The sequence below is a fragment of the Zalophus californianus genome, chromosome 6 (genome assembly GCF_009762305.2).
Source record: "Zalophus californianus isolate mZalCal1 chromosome 6, mZalCal1.pri.v2, whole genome shotgun sequence".
In the NCBI taxonomy this organism is placed as follows: domain Eukaryota; kingdom Metazoa; phylum Chordata; class Mammalia; order Carnivora; family Otariidae; genus Zalophus; species Zalophus californianus.
Window position 1 is genome coordinate 10,377,457 of NC_045600.1, and position 16,610 is coordinate 10,394,066.

Genomic DNA, 16,610 nt, shown 5'->3' on the forward strand with positions numbered 1-16,610 from the left:
ATCCTCCCGAGGATCATGATCCTCCCACTTAGAAGCACTAGTTTAGTACATATCCTTCCCCTGTTTTTTTTTTTTTTTTAAGATTTTATTTATTTATTTGAGAGAGAGAATGAGAGAGAGAGAGAGCACATGGGGGGGAGGGTCAGAGGGAGAAGCAGACTCCCTGCTGAGCAGGGAGCCCGATGCGGGACTTGATCCCGGGACTCCAGGATCATGACCTGAGCCGAAGGCAGTCGCTCAACCAACTGAGCCACCCAGGCGCCCTCCACTGTTTTATATATAGAATTTTAACCAAATTTGGCTTAGATTCTATTTTTTAAATCCCTATAGAATTTTTTTTTTTTTTTTTACCAAATGGGCTTAGATTCTATTTCTTAAATCCCCGCTTTTTTTTCACGTAACTTTACATGCTATATTTTTCCTCATACTATTTTTGAAAATTTGTAACAGTGGCTGCAGAATTATAAAATCATTAAGTTTGGGCATTATTTATTGAGCTCTTCCTCTAAGATACTTAGGTTGTTTCCAGTTTGGTTACTATAAATAACAATGTGGTGGACATCTTTGTCTAAACGCTCTGCTGGCATCTGTAACGGGCATTTCTGGGTTTTGCACGCCCAGCATCAGGTGCCATCCCCGCCCCCCCCCCCCCCCCCCCCCGTAATCACAGTAGCCTGGTGTCCCTTCGGGGGAACCACATGTCCCCTTCTGTCAGCCCATGTACTTTATGCCGAATTCAGCACCGGCGCCAGAGGAAGGACTCTAGCCATAAAAGATATTCCACCTCACTTAAACTCAAAAATTTGACCCAGTCCTGGCCAATCAGAGGATGGATTTCCCCCTAGTTAGAGATTAGTTGAGGATTGGATGCATCGCCTAAGCCTGGCCAATCAGGGATTTGTTTAAAGAGAGGCTCCTGACCCAAGGCGGGCCAATCAGAGTGAACCCTGGGACTTGCCCTGGTACTTACTACGAAGGGACTTTCTCTCTTTGGAGGCAGAGCCGAGGTTGTTTACCTGGAACCAGAGAATGAAGCCAAAATGTAGAAGAGCAGAGCCCAGAGACAGAGACAGGATTCTGTTGACACTGAGCTCCTGATCAAGCTGTGCCTGAAGCTAGAGTCCCTGGCCTTTCAGTTTTATAAGCCAGTGCCTTCCCTTTTTTGGCTTAAGCAAAGTTGAGTTGGGCTCTCTGTCGTTTTTGAACCAAATAGCTCTGGCTTTTTTAGCTTAAATTTCTTGGCTTGGAATTATTGACCCAAAGGACACAAACATTTTTTTAAGCCCCTTGAGACCTCCAGACAAGTTGCTTTCCAGAGAGTTTATGCAAACAGTATCACGGTTTAGACAGCCTATCTTACAAGCATTAGCATATTAGCTTAAATTTTCTTACGGGCAGAAATTATGTGGTTTAATCTTATTTTTAGTGAGTGAAATACATTTCATCTTTATAGGCCATTTTTATTTTGCGATTTTCTGAATATGAACAATTGCCTTTTTATTTTTTTTACTTTGTGAGAGCTCTTTACATACCAAAACCATTGATCCTTTTCCAAACTTAGCACCATTTCCCCCCAGTTTATTGTCTTCAGATACGTTGATGTGTTCTGAGGTAGATGCAGTTTTAATTTTTATGTAGTCAGATTATTTTCAGGTATCACTTCTGCGGCTGTCATGCCTCCCAAATGCTTTCTGACTGAAGAGTGGGTCAACATGGACCAGATTTTCTTCTTTTTTGGCATTTACACACCCAGTATTACTCACCCTGTACTGGGAGAGCCATCCCATTGGAACTGCCCCGGAGCTTGCTAAGAATGCAGATTTCTGGGCCCCACCTCAGAACCAGCATCTCTGAGAACAGGCTCTCGGTATCGCCCTGGTTAGCAAGTGTCACGGTGGTTTTAATGAACATGGAAGTTGGAAGGCAACCACTCAAAGGAACTAGAATGTTCTACTGTGTATGGTCTAAAAAGAGGACATAATTTTATTTTCCTGCTGAATAGACAGTTTCTTCAGCACCAGCCACTTGCCAATAACCCAACTTTCCCAGAACAGTCTGTAGGAAGAATTTTCTCACACTTGGAGTTACTTTAAAGCTGGAATCTGTTGGCCGATAATGAGCCCACAGTCTCACAAGTGTCCAAGCCCTGGACCACCTGAGATCTTGGGGTCTCAGGGTCTGAACAGGCAGTCAGATGAAGTGACATTCCGTAAAGTACTTGAACCCCTGCTTTTTTCTCCAAATGCACTTGAACGCCTCTTTGCAGCTAACACGAAACCCAAGAAAAAGCACTTTAAACGTACAGCGTCGGGGCTGAGACAGCTTTCTATTTGACAAAAAAGCCAAAGGATAAACCCCGGCATTCTGGGACATGCCTGCAGCAGCATGGCCAAGCCCAGCACCCCGTCTGTCTATTTGGTGGCCCAAGCCCCTCGTGGGGGAGGCTGGGAACTCCTAAAAGACCGGGCTGCCCATTGCAAATGCAGATTGATGGCCAGGCCACTGCCACCCCAGGCATCTGTTCCTATGGGTCCTTCTCCCTGAGGAGTGTGACAAAACATCTGGAGCAGACCTACAAATGCATGACCGGTGCACAGCATGCAGATGGCAGGGGACAGGAGGACAATAGTCCCCCCCCCCACCCCCCCGCCTTGGGCCCTTACAGGCAAAGCCAGGAAACCAGAGAACCAGGCTCTGGGCATATAAAGGGGTGTATGTCCGGTCCCTCCTGGGAGGTTAGACAGGGTGGGGACCATCTTGCAGCCCCGTCATGCGGATGGGACACTGAAGTCCAGCCAGGGGGAGCTGGTGCTCAAGGAGGAACAGAGCCAGCTTAGGCATTTAGGATTTGCCATTACTCTAAAGCAGCGGTTCCCAAAGTGTGGTCCTGGAACCTGCAGCATCTGTATCTCTTGGGAACATGTTAGAGATCCAAATTTTAAGGCCTGTAAGACCCCAGATTGTGCCCTCAGAAGCTCCGGGAGTGGGGCCACACTCTGTATTTTCACAAGTCTTCCCGATGACGGTTCGAATCTAAGAATCATTGGCCTGGCACATGCCCACATTACAGGGAGAGTGATGGGGTACTTTAGGTCTCTCTGGAAAGCAGATATCGTGGGGAGAGGGCGATCCGGGAAAGGTTAAGAAAGTGGGAGTCTCCCTGCAAGGCACTGAATGAGTCCTCCCACCCCAAATTCACATGGTAAAATCCTAAACCCCAGTGTGTTAGGAGGTGAGGCCTCTGGGAGGGGATTAGGTCATGAGGGTGGAGCCCCCCATGAGTGGGGAAAGACCCCACAGAGCTGCCTCGCTCACCACTCAAAGGCACAAGAAGATGGTTGTCTATGAACAGGAAATGGACCTTCACCAGACGCTTCCAGTTTCCATAAGTGTGAGAAATAAATGTCTGTTGTTTAAGCCCCCGGTCTGAGCTTCTGTGATAGCAACTGTGATAGCAAGTGGACTAAGACACCCCTATGTGTGGCCTCTGGGTCCAAGGATAAACCCCTTAGCCTGGTCCGTGGACCCCACGACGGTCCTGCCGTCCACCTTCTCAACTGCCCATCAGGTTCTTTGCGCTCCAGCCAAACTGGAAGCCCCTCCGCTCCTGTTGCCGTTCCCTTTCTGAGCCCTCCCACGAGCCTGGTCTTCTCAAATCTGACTCAAGCCCCACCTGAGATGTCCTCTTTGCTCCGAAGGCCTCTGAGATCAGATCTTGAAACCATGGTCTGTTCCCTCCTCGGTTCCCCTTTGTTTAAGCTGCTCGTAGAGATCCGGCCACGCTCAGCCTGATTATATGTAGCTTCCTTCATTGATTCAGCCACCAAATCCTTCTCATGCTACCACCCTCCCTCCCTCCGAGCCTCCTGTCCCCTCTCCCAACAGCACCTGGAAAACAGCGACCCTTGGTGTTCGTTGACTGCATAGCAGCATCTTTTCTGAAACTCTCTTTTGAGAGTTAACTGCTGACCGCTGTTCGCAGCTTGTCAATTGTTCTTAGCTGGCAACTCTTACCCAAACTGATAAACCGATGCAGACCTCCAGAGGTGAATTCTTTCCAGGGCTGAAGGGTTGCTAGGAGGATTTTACACCGCAACACAATAAAACCAAACCAGTGTCTTCCAGGTAGACCAAGCTCTCCCGACCCTGGCCTAAGAAGGTCAGACTCGGAGGGGACTCCCTTAGACACCCTCTTGCCCAGTCTTGCAGATAGAAAACCAGCCTAGAGAGGGGCTTTGCCTGGCCGAGGTCTCTCTGAGAGCAGCATTCATTCCAGGCAGCTCTGGGACCCTCGGGAAGGCAGCAGGCACTGACTCGGTATTCAGCTTCCGAGAACCAGTGATGAGATGCCCCCGATAGACAAGTTCAGTAGCCCCAGTCTGCCGTGCTCCCCAGTCTGCCATGCTCCCCAGTCGGCTGTGGGTGAGGCGAGCTCCCATGCATCCTATAGCTCTGGGTGGCTCTGTATGAGAGTTCTTGTGGTTCGGATGTTCCTAAAACCTAGGCAATCTAACCAGAGCTCTTCTTAGACAAACCCACCCCTGGCTGTGAGCCTGCAGCCTCCAAGCTGGGACCTCCCACCTGACCGCTGCTTGCAACCCGGGAACCCCCCGCCTTCCCCAGTCCCAGCCGCCACTCCTGCTGATCCCCCAGGACAGAGAACAGCGCCCCCCACCCCCAGGCTAGCTCCTGCTCACTTCGGGGGCACTGTGGTGAGAAAAGGAGGCTGGACAGGAAGGAAGATGGTCATGATGCTGGCAGAGTCTACATGGCCGCTGGCTGGCTCAGTTCGAGCTGGGGCACTCTGAAGTCTGGGTGCCTGGAAGGGGAGTTCTGGGGACCGAATCTTGATCCCTTGGGCGTTTCCTGAAGGATCTGGCGTATCTTCTGGGGTGCGTGAGACTATCCCCTGACCAGCATACTCTAGGTTCCATGAGCAGTGAGATATATCTCACTGTCTCCATTTTGTCCAACATAAATTCCTGGGAGGAAAAAGAAATCTCTCTCACCTGCCTGGTGCTTTGACATCCCTTCCCAAGGACCAAAGCACCAGCAGAGGTTACCTACACTTCCATTAACTCTCACAAGTGCCCTGCAAAGGAGGTGGTATCAATGACACTTGGCCAATGTGCAAACTGCAGCTCAGAGAGGTTAAGTGACTTGCCTGGAGCTGCACAGCCCAGGGGTGGCAAAGCTGGATGACAGAGTCCAAGTCCTGGTGTGGCTTGCTGAATGTGGTTGCTTGCCTCTTTTTGCTGCTTCCTCCTGGAAGCCCACCCTGACTGCCCCCAGCCTCCCTCTCTAAGAGGCATTCACTTCTCAAGGACCTTCTACCTCAGCTCTTTACCTAGCACAATGCTTAGCACATGTGGGTGACTCAATAAGTCTTGGTTGAGTGATTGTTGCAGGAGACCCCTGGCACCCCTTGACATCACCGTGTAATTTCTTCCTTTTTCTTGGGAGGAAGATGAAATTAATGCACTGTGACTATTTAGACAAATGTGCCCTTATTGAAAACAACATCATTCATATCACAATGTGAATATGAATAACATGAGTTGTGCCCCAGGGGATGCCAACAACATGAATGGTGTCCCTGGAGCCTTGCCGCAGCAGCCCTGATGCTGTCTGAGAGCTTGTGAGAAGTCCTTCTCAATAGAGAGGCAGGCTTGCTGACTATGGGCTGTTGCCACGGCAACCCTGGGGCAGGGACTCGCCCTTTTGGTGTTCCCGAGGAACTGAGCATCCTGTGTTTGAACGTCGCCACTGAGCCTGCCTCAAGTGAGAGCAAGTTGTGACCTAGAAGGAAGCCAGTACTGAGGATGGCTGACAGCAGAGCGTGGAAAGGATTAGTCCTGGCCAATCCAGGGAGCCTCGGGTCATACCATGCCTGAAACCCACAAGGCCACTGAGCTTCATTCAGCTCATGACGCAGACATGCCCCTTGAGAAGAGTCAAACCACCTCAAAAAAGAACGGGGTTGGAGGACTCCCAACTCCCCATTTCAAAATTTACTACAAAGCTCCAGTAACCGAGACAGTGTGGTATTGGCATAGGATCGACATCTAGACCAATGCAATAGAATTGGGGTCCAGAAATTCACCTTCACATTTGTAGGCAATGGGTTTTTGACAAGGGAGAGGAGACAATTCAAGGGGGAAAGGATGGGTTTTTTCCAAAAGATGGTATGAGGACAACTGAATATCTTTATGCAAAAGGAAGAAATCGGACCCCTATCCCATACTATATACACAAGTTAACTAAAAATGGATCGTAAACCTAAATATTAGAGCAAAACTATAAGTTTCTTATTAGAAAACTTAGGTGTAAATCTTCATGACTTGGGATTATAGTTTTTGCAATGTGATGTGATGCCTAAAGACAAGTAACCAAAGGAAAAAAATAGCTCAACTGGATTTCATCAAAATTAAAAGCTCTTGTTCTTCAAAGGACACAATCAAATGAAAAAACAACCCACAGAAGGGGAGAAAATATTTGCAAACACATATATCTGATAAGGGACTTCTATCTAGAATATATCTTAGAATGCAACAATTAAAAAAACCCCAAATAATCCAATTTAAAAGTGGACAAAGGATCTGAATAGACATTTCTTCAAAGAAGAGATACAAATAGCCAATAAGCACATGAAAGATGCTCAACGTCAATAGTCACCAGGGAAACGCAGAGCGAAACCACAGTGAGATATGACTTCACACCCCCTGGGATGGCTGAATTATGAAAGACAATACCAAGTGTGGACAGGATGTGAAGAAATTGGAACCCTCACACCTTGATCATGGGATTGTGAAATCATGCAGCCACTCTGGAAAACAGTTTGGCAGTTCCTCAGAATGTTAAATATACAGTTACCATATGATTCAGCAATTCCTCTCCGTGGTATCTAGCCAAGATAAAGGAACATTTATGTCCGTGCTAGAACCCGTACGTGCATGTTCGTGGCAGCATTATTCACAACAGCCAAAAAACCCGAAACAACCCAGATGTTCATCAACTGGTCCACTGGTTCACACAGTGGAACATTATTCAGCCCTAAAAAGGAATGAAGTAGTGATTCATACTATGACGCGGATCGACCTTGAAAACATTATGCTAAGTGAGAGAAACCAGATGCAAAATGTATCTTTTTGGGGTGAAGAAATGTTCTGGATAGTAGTGATGGTTGCCCAGTTCTGACTGAACTGAAAACACGAAGTGTATGCTTTAAGAAGGGAAATGTTATGGCATGTGAATTATAGCCTAGTAAAGGTATTATTGAAAAGAAAAAAAGATGTGCTCTGTGGTCAGTAGAAGCCAGTCTGACAACACGTTCTCTGTACTGTGGCATCAGCATATGGCAGGTGGGGGGCTGGTCCTGGGGGGCAGTGAGAAGGGGAAGCTCAGGGGACTTAACCGAGAGTCTGAAGTTTCAACCGACGAGGCTCCCTTAGTCACTGAAATGTGTCCTCTCAGAGTGCACATGTGAGTGTAAATGCGTGACCACACTCGTGTGCATCTCCGTGTGTTTGCAGGTGCTTCTGTGTATGTTTCACGTGTATTGTTAGGTGTATATTAAGCACATGAATGTCCATGTGAGTGTGTACACCGTGCGTGTGCACGCGCGCACGTGTGTGTGTGTGTGTGCGCGTGTGATGTACCAGGGTGGGGCCACAAAGACCAGGTAGGGCAGGAGTTTCTTTATACCAGCCTCTGATCCTGCCCCAAATGGGAGCTCATTACAAGTTTGTTGAGTGACTAATAGAGACCCAAGACCTACTGCCCCAGGAGTCCGTGTAGCCATGGAGGGGCAGGCTCATGGGGGCTAAAATGTGAATGCACCATGAGCTGAGGCTCAGGAGAGGCTGAGGCTGGAGACCAGCCTGGGGTGGCAGGGACGCCTCACCTGAATCAGGTCGAGTTTAGAGAAGAGGCCCATCCTCTTGGGCGTGCTGTGCGCAGAGGGGGAGCACTGCTGGACCATGTGGTTGATGGCCTTTTGCAGGTAGTCGAGCAGCTCGTTCTGCAAGAGGAAGAGGAGCGAGAGGAGGAGGAAGAGGTTCTGGTCCTCTCCCAGCATCACCCTGCCCCCTGTCCCCAGCTCACTCAGGCCAGCGAAGCCACCTTCTCATCCTGCTCTGTGCTCCAATCCCAGAGGGCCTTGCTTGAGTCCCTCCCACTCCAGGGCCTGAGCATCCTCCCCTGCCATGAGGGACACTGAACTAACTTCCCAGAGGGTCCTCCTAGCTGGAGACACCTGTGGCCCACACCTGGGGCAGGGCCTGGGAAGGGTCACGGAGGAACCTGGAGCTCCTCACTCTGGGCAGCGCTGGAATCCCAGACTTCAGGTCTTCAGGGCTGTGGCCAGCAGTGGCAGCCTTGCTTCCCATCTTGAAGAGAAAGATCCAGAAGGGGCTCTATAAACAGTGGCCAATCCACTCCCTCTCTAAACCCCTTGGCTGGAGGTCAGCAACATGTAGATCCCTAGCCTCATGTCTTCCAAATTAGGATTGCATGGGGACTGAGAAGTCCCTGCCTTTGCTGACCACACTCTGTCCAGGTGGAGTGTGCCCCAGGCCTTGGTCCTGGTGTCTTCCCAGCAGCCCCTACGGCTGGGAGGGCACGGGCTCTGGTTTTAGTGAGGACCCAGGGGCCAGAGGGTAACCAGTCCCCATTCCAAAGGCCAGGAAGGAACAGCTCGAGAGCTTAAGCCCAGAAATCCTGGCCCCTGGTCATGGACTTTGGCCATGACTTATTCTTTCTGAATACTATTTTTCTCATCTGTGAAATAGATACGGGTAGGAATCCACCAACATTTAGAAGTACCTGTCCTGGGTTAGGGGCTAAGCACTGCCTGTGATGGTCACAGAGATGTATGAATTACTGCAGATAGTGCATAATAACTCACTTAAGTGCCATTGTTCTGTTATTAACCACAAGCATTACAGAAGGACTGGGTAAGCACCCAGCTATGCCAAGCCCTGGGACGGGACTGGGGATCCCAGCTGTGGTTCTTGGCAGAGCTTGTCTCTTGCCCCTCTGTGGCCTCAGTTTTCCCATCTGTAAAGTAGTTTCTGCCCCATCTTTGGGAAGCCCTTTGGAAGCAGACAGTCACCAACCAGGGCGAGGTAAGTGGGGCGTGTGTGTGAGTGTGTGTGGAGGTGATGCTTATTGAGGAGATGGCAGCCCCCCAGCCCTGCCCCCACCCCACCCCCATCCCACAGATCGGACTCACATGAGAGCTGTCCATGTCCTTCTGGGAGGTGACACGGTGTCCCAACTGCCCCCACCGCTTCTGCTCATGATGACATCGCTTTTGCAGCTGACACAGCCGAATCTTGAGGCTCTGCGATGGGAGAGGCTGCATCACCTGGGTGCAGCGAAGTCTGCTGGGGCATCTGCTCTGGGCCTGGTCCCAAGGAACTCACTGCCCCGGGGATGGGGAGGGGGGGGCCTGTGCCATGATGGGGGTGAGCGGAGGGGAAAGGTCTGGGTCTTCTAGCTGTTCAAGGCACCAGGAAAGGCCTGAAAGGGCATGTCCAGGCTGACTGCGGTTGAATGTTGGCTCATTGCCCCCAGAGCCCCTTTTCCTCCTGTAACCAGAGCCAAGAGTCTGTGCCCTTGTGGACGGCCTCCCGTGGCCTAGCCTGCTCCGCACAGGGCTGTGCAGACCGCACCCCACCGCGAGGCCCCATGGGTGTGAGTTTGGACACGGGACATACACAGGTGTCCTCACTTTTCTGCGTCTTAGTCTCCTCCCCTGGAAAGTGGGAAGAAAAGCGCAGCTGGATCTAAGGTGAGAAATTTAAGATGGGGTGGCAAAACTCAGCGTAGGCTTAAAATGAAGATAAATTAAGATAAATAATATCTTAATCCAATGTTTTTAAAAAAATCAAAGTTAATACAAAGCATCCATGATGGACAAAATATTAAAATTTTAAATAAAGATGGGATCCAACCAGCACTTGAATGCTCACCTCACTCACATCCCTTGTCTCAGGCCTAGGAATTAAAGCACTTAGCCAGGTGCTGGGGTGAGATTTAAATAAGATAAAGCAGGTAAACTGTGTCTTTCCCTGTCCTGCCCAATCGTAGAGAGTCTGGCTCTCCAGAGGGAAAAAGGTGCAAAGTCATGTAGGTTTTCAGTGCGGCCACCAGGGGGCAGAGACTCGCTGCAAATATCACGCCCTGATCCTTCGCAAGAATCAACCCATCCTCAGACTTCCTCTCCTTGTCCCCTTCCCCTTCTTGGTCCCAGGCCCCAGCTGCAGCATGCAAGTTCATCCTGCCATGCCTTTGCCTGGGCACTTTCTCCTGGCTGGAATGTCCGGCCCTCCTGGCAAAAGTTCTATTTATTATAAGATTAACCAAAAAGGAAAGAGTGGTGACTTCTTGGGGCACGCCACTTTGGCACCGTTCCGTGTCTCGTGACAACCTATGAGCTAGGTTGCATTGCCATTTGACAGAGAAACTGAGGCTCAGAGAGGGGTCACCCTTGCCCAGGGTCACGCAGCTAGTCAGAGAGTGAAGTGCAATTGGAACCCGGTCTGTTTGAATCTAGAACTCGTGGCTTTTCTACCACCAAGAACACCTTTTGAGCATAAGCATAAGTTTCAGGAGAAACCCCAAGTCAATCAGCAGACAGGGAGAGAAGGGGATACAGAACAAGGCTCTGGAGTGACAGGCCCACCCAGACCCTCTCTGCAGCCCACCGCTGCTTCGAGCTTTCCCCCCATTGAGGTGCAGAGGGAAGGGGGGGCCTCTCTGTCCCCAGTCCTATGGGCTAAGGGCAATGGACGAGGCTGCAGATAGCTGTTACCGGGATAAGAGCCCTGTGGCTCTCCTCTAGAGACTCCAGCCTCTGGTGGAAGACCTGGTTCATCTCGGAGAAGGCCTCCAGATGCTTCTGGATGTCCTGGCTGATTGTGAAGAGCTGCCCATAGTGCTCCACCATGGTCTCCACCAGGACCACCTCTGGCTCCTCTGTTTTCTCCCCTTCATTGTGGCCTAGGGAGACAGTGCCATGGCGGAGTGGGTGGGCACAGAGAGCCCAGCCCTCACTTGCCCCTGCCGGGGTGATGCCAACGATGTGGATGGGACTTCTGCCGCAGCTCTGCAATTCCAGCTGCAGGCCCACAGCTGAGAGGCGCCAGCCAACCCATGCGGGGCTTAGCCCAGGACAGCAGGTGCCCAGCCCCCTCACCCACCACCAGCCTCTTCAATTAACATTTGAAATGTCCCCTAGCAGCTGAGAACCCAGATTCTGGAGCCAGGAGGCCCAGTGAGACAGCAGCAGAGAGTCCCCAAGGACCCGGAGCCTTCACCCCTCCTTGGCTTGGTGCTCAAAGCTTTTTGGTGCTGCTCAACCTTCCAGTCACCATCTCCCAGCAACCCCTGCCATGTCCTGGTGCTCCAGCCCACTGGAACTCAACATCCCCAAATTCACCATGCAGGGCTCTGGCTCCAGCCTACGTTGGTGCTGTTCGCTCTGCCTGCAATGCCGTTCCCCTTTGCTGGCCTCATTTGAGCCCCATGAGAGGCCACCTCTTCTGTGAAGCCTTCCCTGACATCCAGGACAGTTTGGGGGGTTCTCATCGCTCCACAGCATTTAGTGCAGCGGCTCTGAAGTCAGACCAGAGTCTGAGACCCAGGCCTACCACTTCCTGGCTGGGCATTTTGGGCAAGTTCCTTAACCTCTCTGAGCCTGGGTAACACAATTCTCAGAAGCTCATAGAAAGGGGTACAAAAGATTTTCTAAAGAGGTTAGCACAAAGTTAGTTAATAGTCGTTAATAAATGGTAACTTAATAAATGGTAATAGTTATTCTTATTATTGATGACGTTGAGATAATGATGATAAAAATTCACGTTTGACCCCCCCTTCCCTTTCCTAACAAGCTTCTGGCACTGACAAGAGCGGGCTCCAGTTCTCATCAGGATAAAACAAAACACAAAGCCCATTTCTGGTGTCTGTGTAATTTTGGCTGATCATCGCAAAACAAAAAACCAAAACCAAAGACACACAAAATAATGGCAATCATAGCTAACATGTACTGGGTGTTCGCTGAAAGCCGGGCACTGCGCTACAGGCTCATGAAGGATCAGTTCAACCGATCTACATAACCGGTGCTGTTCCCCTTGTACAGATCAGACACCAGCCCCTCGAGAACTTGCCTCCGGCCACACTAGCAGACTCACGGGGCAGGCTCGCGCGGCCCCTGTGCCCTTTCTCTCCACTGTGGCATCGGCCTTTGTGGGTCCTCATTCTGCCGATGAGGTCAGGGCTCACACCGCGCCCTAGTCCCAAGGCTGGGAGGTGGCGGTGGAGACGAAGCGGCATACATACCCTTAGGGATTATCTCAAGGACCTTAATCAGATAGTCTTCAAAAAGCTTGTGCTTCTCGACCTCTCTCTTCAGCTTCCTCTGCCTGCAGAGACATTTCAGTGACAGCAAGACGTGGTTTGGAGGACCCCAGGCCATGACCTCTTGCAAGGCCACTCTCCATGGATCTCCGGCTCAGACCTGCACTGGGCGTGCGCGCCACCCCCACCCCCATCAGCGGGCTGCTGACTTAAGCCTCTCCACCCCATTTCCTGCTGAGCAAACTGAGCCACAAACAGTTCAAAGAGCTGCCATGGTCAGGCGTGAGGAAGGAGCCCCAGGGAGAGGGGAGTCCAGTCCTTCTGGTGTGGGGTGGGGGGGGGGTCTATGGAGCCTCCCTTAGAGGCTGGCCTGAGCACCCCCGCCCCCGCCCGCCAACCAGCTGGTGACCTGGCTAGGTGCTTCACCTCTGTGCTTGGCCAGCCCATCTGTAGCGACAGTAACCAGACCCCCTCCCTCACAGGCTGGCCGGGATCACGCGTGGGGCGCCCAGCACATAGCGAGCACTCAGTCTGGGGTTGGGGACCCCAGCACCCCCGGGAGGGGAGACAACCACGTGCTGCTGCCCAGCCATGCTTGACTCTTAGGTGAGCCCTGAGCAAGCAGAGTCTCCAGTCGGTCGCCTGCTCTGTGCCCAGTCAAGGTCAGCAGTCAAGGGCAGAGGCAGAGTGAGACCCGCCCCGGTCAGCAGGACTGTGGTGGGCTCTGTGAGTGACTGCTCAGGGACCCAGGGCAGGCCTCTCTGCCTCTCAGGCCCCGCTTCTCATCCATAAGGTCCTGAAAAATGCAGGGAAAAACCATCTTTCCCCACAAATACCGTGTGGACCCTGCGCACCATGGCACCAAACCTTAGTGGGGTCAGGAAGCCCGAATAGAATCTGATGGAAGGGTTGGACCTTTTCTCCACAAAGTTGCTCACAGACACATCCTTTTGCATCTGATTCAGGCTTTTATGGGCAGCCTGAAACTGACGGGCTGCCCGGAGGGTGAGGACCCAGGTCTCCACTCCGAGGCGGGGGGAGGGGGGACAGCCTCGCAGGTTGACTTTAGAGGGGCTGAGCTGACAGGTTCAGGGGATGGCCACCCCAGCCCTGCCTCCAGGATGGGAGACTAAGCCCACGGAGGGCCTGGGAGGACCCAAGGTCTGAACTCGGGGAGCTGGAGCCAAGCCCCCCACCCCCTCCCCACAGGTTGTCCCTCCTGTTTACTTCCAGGGGTTGCCCCCCTCCTTGTCCCTTCCCTGCTTGGCCCTCAGGGACGTTTGCTCAGTCCCAGCCACCTAGTCCAGTGAGGACGCCACTGGGCCTGGGGCAGGGGCACAGTTGAGCCTGGGACCTCTCGTACTTTGCCTGGAGCTCGCAGAGTTCCTGTAACAGCACCTGCAGGTCTCTGTCCTTGTCGCTGCTAATGCTCCAGCCAGCCCCCTGGCTGGCGTCCACGGCCACCAGCATCACCCCTCGCCACCCCAGCTGCGCGGGAGGACGAGGGCCACTTGGGCCAGGCGGGAAAACTGGTCAGCACTTTCCCGACTTTCCCAACAGCCTCCGGAAACCAGGTCACGTTCCCACTTCGTGGAAAAGGAAACAGAGGCTCAGAGGGGGGCCTGTGACCAGCTCAGGGACACACAGCAGGACTGCATCTGGACTTGAGGTTCACTGAAGCCAATGCCTGGGGTCTTCCAACAGGTGCTGGTTTCTCACAGCATTCAGGAGAGAGCCCCAGGGTCAGGGCTGGGGGCTGGCTCAGAAAGCAGTGTGCATGGGGCGGGGACACCTTGGTGGCCTATCCTACCCACCAGCCCTCCACCACCCATTTATGCATTCAGTGACATCACATACTCTGAGCGTGTAGAGAGCTCATCAAAGGAGCATGGAGCCCGAGGCAGACACTTTGAATGAGCTCATGGTCAGGCTGGGAAGGTGGCCTAGTTAACAGGTAGTTTCCACACGGCCTGGCAAAGAGCTCCTGGACCATTTGCCTAAGTCTGGTTCCCGGTTATGGCCCAAAGGAGAAGAAAGTCTCCCTAAACCTGCCATTCATTGGCCATCTGCTGGGCCAGCCACAGCACAGGGGCGGAGCAGGGAGAGAAGGGGAGAGGTTGCATGGTCAGCGTCCCCAGCCCTGAGCATTCAGACACTGGACATGAGCATAGGGAAGGAGGAGGGGGCCCAGCTGACTCATTCACGGCTCCCGGAGCTCAAAGCCACCGCCGCTGGGCTGTGACGTCATAATGCTGGCCTCTGTCCTATGATGTGTCCATTACAGGACCCACCTGTGAGTGGAGGGCCACCTTCTCCGTGGCCTACCCCTGCCTCCCTGGTTCAGTTCCCAAGGACAAGGGGGAGAGGCATCGGTGACCCCGGGGGGGGGGTGTCTCAATTTTTTGTCCTTTCTCTCAGGCTGGTCAACTATAGGCAAGGTAGAGGTCATTCTTAAGGCCCCCACTTTGTGGGCTCCCGAGACCCCGCTGGCCTGTCCCAGGACTCTCCGTTTTACCTCCTTCTACCTGATTGTGGGTGGTTGTAGCTCGAGCCCTTCCCCAGCGAGGGCGCTCAACAACCCAGTAAGGCTCAGCTCTGCTTGTGGCTCAGAACCACACCTGGCCCAGGGCAGGGGAGGGGGCAAGGTGAAGGAGGCTTCAGGTCCGCAACCTGGGACCTGCCCCTGCCTTCTGGCTCGGCCCTGGTGCCTGCTGTTGGAGCTGCTGGGCCTGTGGCATTTGGGGGAGCTGGGCCCGGTGCCCACCCCTGTTACCCCAACTAGCTGTCCAGGCCTTCCCCAACAAAGGCCCCCGTTCAGTCAGAGCCCCTGGGCAGGGGCAGGGATTGGGGCCTATGCCAGGACACACACATCAGCAGGCCATGGAGTCAGTCCCTGCCTGCCCAGGAGTCCCTGAGTAGGTCTCAAGGGAGCTGTCTCTGTCTGCCCTCCATGGTTCTAGAGCCTCTCAAACATCTGATGAGCACCAACTGAGACAGGAAGGTTCTGGCCTTGGGTTCATGCATTGGGAATGCTGGTACACACAGATGTCTGCGGTTCAGGGTTGCGCAGAGAGTCAGAGCTGGCCTGGGGGCATGCCGGGAGGGTGGGAGGAGGGCTGGAAGAAGTCCCCGGCAGAGCTGGCAAAGTCTGAGGTGGTTCCTGAGGATCAGAAGGAGCCAGGAAGTAAGGTGGGAAGCGTATTCCCGGCGGAAGAAACAGCTGGGACCAAGGTTCAGAGGCACAAAATAGCATCCGTGGCCTGTGGGAGCTATAGGCAGATACTTGGAGGTGAAGGTCAGGGAGGGGGTGGTATGGCTGCCCTGGAGAAGCCATCAGCAGGGACCAGGGTGTATGGGCCGGGCTCTCCAGTTGCCTGCAACAGAAACTAACAGGCTGCTCTGGGCAACAACAGCATCCGTGGAAGGTAGGAGGGAGGCCACAGAATCAGAAGAGCTAAAGACCCAGGCCTGGGGAACCCAAGGGCTCAGGGCAGCCCTGGAGATCCAGGCAGCAGGAACTCAGAGGGATACTTCTCCAAATGAACCCTCCCCTACACCTTGCCATCAGCCCCTCCATCCCCAAGAATCCAGGTCCTTAGAGAAGTCACCCATTTGGCTGAGACTGGTCATGTGCCTGCCCCTTTGCTTAGACTGACAGTCACATCATAGGCGCTGCTTTGGGGGCTGGAAGTTTCCCAGAGCAAATCCCAGGCCCTTTGGCTGGAGGCTGGGCAATGGAGGCTGAGCAGGTGCTCCGCACACGGAGGCTCAGGGAAGCCCAGGGAGCTTGGGCTTTATCCTGAAGACAACAAGCCGCTGGAGGGTCCCAGCTGAAGGAATGGCCTGGTCAGACTGGCATTTTGGAGTGTGCCCTCGGGCTCAGAGTGGAGGTGAGCCGAACATTTGTCAGGACACTTCTAATGTCATGTGGCATGCCACGAGGTCAGAGCTGTTCTTTCAGAGTGGGGAAACTGAGGCCCAGAGAGAAACTTGCCCAAGTCCTCGCTGTTGGGAAATTGCTGAGCTGAGCTGTTAATCTAGAAAGTCCAGGAGGTTGGGTTGCTGGAACTTGGATACTGATCCAGTGGGGATCCCACAAGCCAGGACGTACGGTGAGGGGGGCTGCTCCCGGAAAGACCCCATTAGTGCCTCTGGGCGTTGCACCTTCACCCGTCAAGGGCAGACGCCTGTCCCTCCCCCCGGCCCTAAGCAGATGCAGGAACAGCCTGGCCAGACCTCCTCTCTCCCCG

At 52.9% G+C, this 16,610-nt stretch overlaps 1 protein-coding gene across 1 annotated transcript; it reads right to left on the reverse strand.

Annotated features, from left to right (window-relative positions):
* Window positions 1-4,422: 4,422 nt before the first annotated feature.
* CCDC197 (coiled-coil domain containing 197) lies at window positions 4,423-13,830 on the reverse strand. The gene is made up of 6 exons (XM_027570384.2): window positions 13,724-13,830; window positions 12,335-12,425; window positions 10,817-10,987; window positions 9,233-9,343; window positions 7,904-8,020; window positions 4,423-4,982 (listed from the first exon to the last, which is right to left on the reverse strand). Exons 1-6 carry the CDS (start codon window positions 13,828-13,830, stop codon window positions 4,785-4,787), a joined length of 795 nt encoding a protein of 264 aa, XP_027426185.2. The 3' UTR covers window positions 4,423-4,784.
* Window positions 13,831-16,610: the final 2,780 nt, after the last annotated feature.